General features: G+C 44.8%; 1 protein-coding gene across 5 annotated transcripts in view; it reads left to right on the forward strand.

Annotated features, from left to right (window-relative positions):
* The window catches only part of pcdh15a (protocadherin-related 15a), a 267,430-nt gene that overhangs the window by 244,217 nt on the left and 20,713 nt on the right, over positions 1-2,500 (forward strand). For all 5 annotated transcript variants that reach the window (XM_048269713.1, XM_048269715.1, XM_048269717.1 and 2 more), the window contains 2 exons: positions 506-594; positions 2,097-2,273. In XM_048269713.1, the coding sequence (XP_048125670.1) occupies positions 506-594; positions 2,097-2,273 (266 nt within the window). The remainder of the gene's footprint in view (positions 1-505; positions 595-2,096; positions 2,274-2,500) is intronic.

A 2,500-nucleotide genomic window follows, 5' to 3' on the forward strand; every position in this document is an offset into this window, starting at 1 on the left:
TAGGCCCTACACTTCTAAAGAAAGTATATTCCTCCATTACGGACTGGAATCGGCCGTGGAGGATGTCTGTGTCGTTCATTCCCCCCAGCTGCATGGCTGAGACTCATAGCTTCACAGCTTCCCCAGGACTACGTTCTAATTCGGATAAAACTTGCGCGATAGCTACGCTCATCTCATCTTTGGATGCCGTCATGTTGTTCATTGCATCACACCTAAACCCGCCTCAAAACCAACGCTGATTGGCCGTTCGTTTGGAAAAAGAATGATTGATCAGAAAGATTGATCTGTGAGTGGAGAACTGAAGCTCGCGAGATCAGGATGGTGTCACGAGGCTACTGTAGTGTGTGTCTTGTGAGGCTACTGTAGTGTGTACCTGACCGTGAGATGGAGGCCTCTGCCATCTGAAAAACTGTCACTTGTGTGTGTTTGTGTGTGTGTGTTTGTGTGTGTGTGTGTGTGTGTGTGTGTGTGTGTGTGTGTGTGTGTGTGTGTGTGTGTGTCTCAGGTCTCTGTAGTAAATGCCCTGGACATGCAAGTGATGGTATCCAACGTCCCTCCCTCTGTGATCGAGGAGAACAAAGACCAGCTGATCAGGTAACAGTGCTGCAAAAACAACAGCAGCCGCCCATCCATCCATCATTACAGACAAGAACACAGCAACTCACAGCTCCACAATGTGGAACACTGGAGCAAAAACCACAAGCATCCATCCATCTATTCATCCATCCATTCATTCATCCATCCATCCATTTTCTATCCATCCATCCATTCATCCATCCATTTATCTATCCATCCACCCATCCATCCATCCACCCATCCATTTATCCATCCATCCATCCATCCATCCATCCATCCATTTATCCATCCATCCATCAATCCCTCCCGCCATTATAGTCAACACAGCAACTCACAGCTCCACAACTTGTAACACTGGAGCAAAAACCCACAAGCATCCATCCATCCATCCATCTAATCCCTCCATCCATCCATCCATCCATCTATCCATCTAATCCATCCATCCATCCATTATAGCCAACACAGCAACTCACAGCTCCACGATGTGTACTAGAGTTAAAGCTGATGATACACGGGACAACTTATTGAGCAATGTTGCTGGGCAATGTTCCTCAATATAGTGGTTCTGGCATGTTTCCCATTAATATTGGCCATTTCTTTTCTGGAGAACTTTAATCATCAGTAGACAAATCGTCCAATCAGAATAAATGGAACTGGTTATGTGGTTGCCCAGCAACATTGCTCTAAACGTTGCCCTACAGTATGTATTATCACCTAAAGACTCACAACCCTCCATCCATCATTACACCCACAGACAACTGGTTCAAACACACACAGACACACACACACACAGACACACACACACACAGACACACACACACACACACACACACACACACACACACACACACACACACACACACACACACAAACACAAACACCGCACACACACACACACACACACACACACACACACCCAAAAAAGCATCCATCAACCTTAGCCTCAGCCTCCCAAAGATTAATGTAAGAGCCATTAATGTAGACCAGAGAGAGTTGTGTTGTCCGCAAGTCTGCTGCATCCCTCCTCATGCCATTTCATCAATACTGCCTAATGAGTAATTATTCTTTTAATCCATGCAAGACAAAAGTATCAATATGCAGTATTTTACAGTAATATGCACTTTTCAAAATGTGGGCTGTTCTTGCTATACGGCTCCACCATGCAGTGATAGTGTCTGTCAGATCAGTGTGGTCTTTTAACACTGAATTTTTGACAGAGGATATTGGAGGCTGCACACCTTGATGAGGTATACTGCAGGTACAGCTATTTCACAAAGTGCCACTTAGTATGAAAAAGAAACAAATACCACAACAATGCTCACTTATCGAATGACAACCAGTTTAGTGATGTGCTCACTTTCAGTCATCTGTGCATTAAGACTCATGCTTGGTCATGTTTGGGGACTGTTGTTTACCTGACTGTGTAATCTACTACATCATTGATGTTATTTGAGCTGCTGCTTAATCTACTGAAGTACATTAAGATGATGTTTGGTCATGTTTTGGGGCTGTGGTCTTAGTATTTTAGAGCGGTATGTGCAGGACCAGATTCCTGGGGCCAAAGTGATAGTGGAATCGATTGGACCTCGTCTGCACGGCGATGGCTACGAACTCGAGGATTATACCAAATCTGACTTGAATATCTACGCCATCGATCCACTCACCAACCGGGCCATCACCCGCCAAGAGCTCTTCAAGTAAGCCAACCCTCTCTCTCTCTCTCTCTCTCTCTCTCTCTCTCTCTCTCTCTCTCTCTCTCTCTCTCTCTCTCTCTTTCTCTCTCACTTTTTTTCTCTTTCTCTTTCACACATATCAACACATAGAGTGGCAGAAGCAAGATGTATTTCCATCCAATCATTGTGTCTCAAAGCAGACTTCAGCAAACCACACAGAGACTTTTCAACGAGTCCTGCTTTGCAGACAT

Source organism: Alosa alosa, chromosome 18 (genome assembly GCF_017589495.1).
Source record: "Alosa alosa isolate M-15738 ecotype Scorff River chromosome 18, AALO_Geno_1.1, whole genome shotgun sequence".
NCBI classification, from domain to species: Eukaryota; Metazoa; Chordata; class Actinopteri; order Clupeiformes; family Clupeidae; genus Alosa; species Alosa alosa.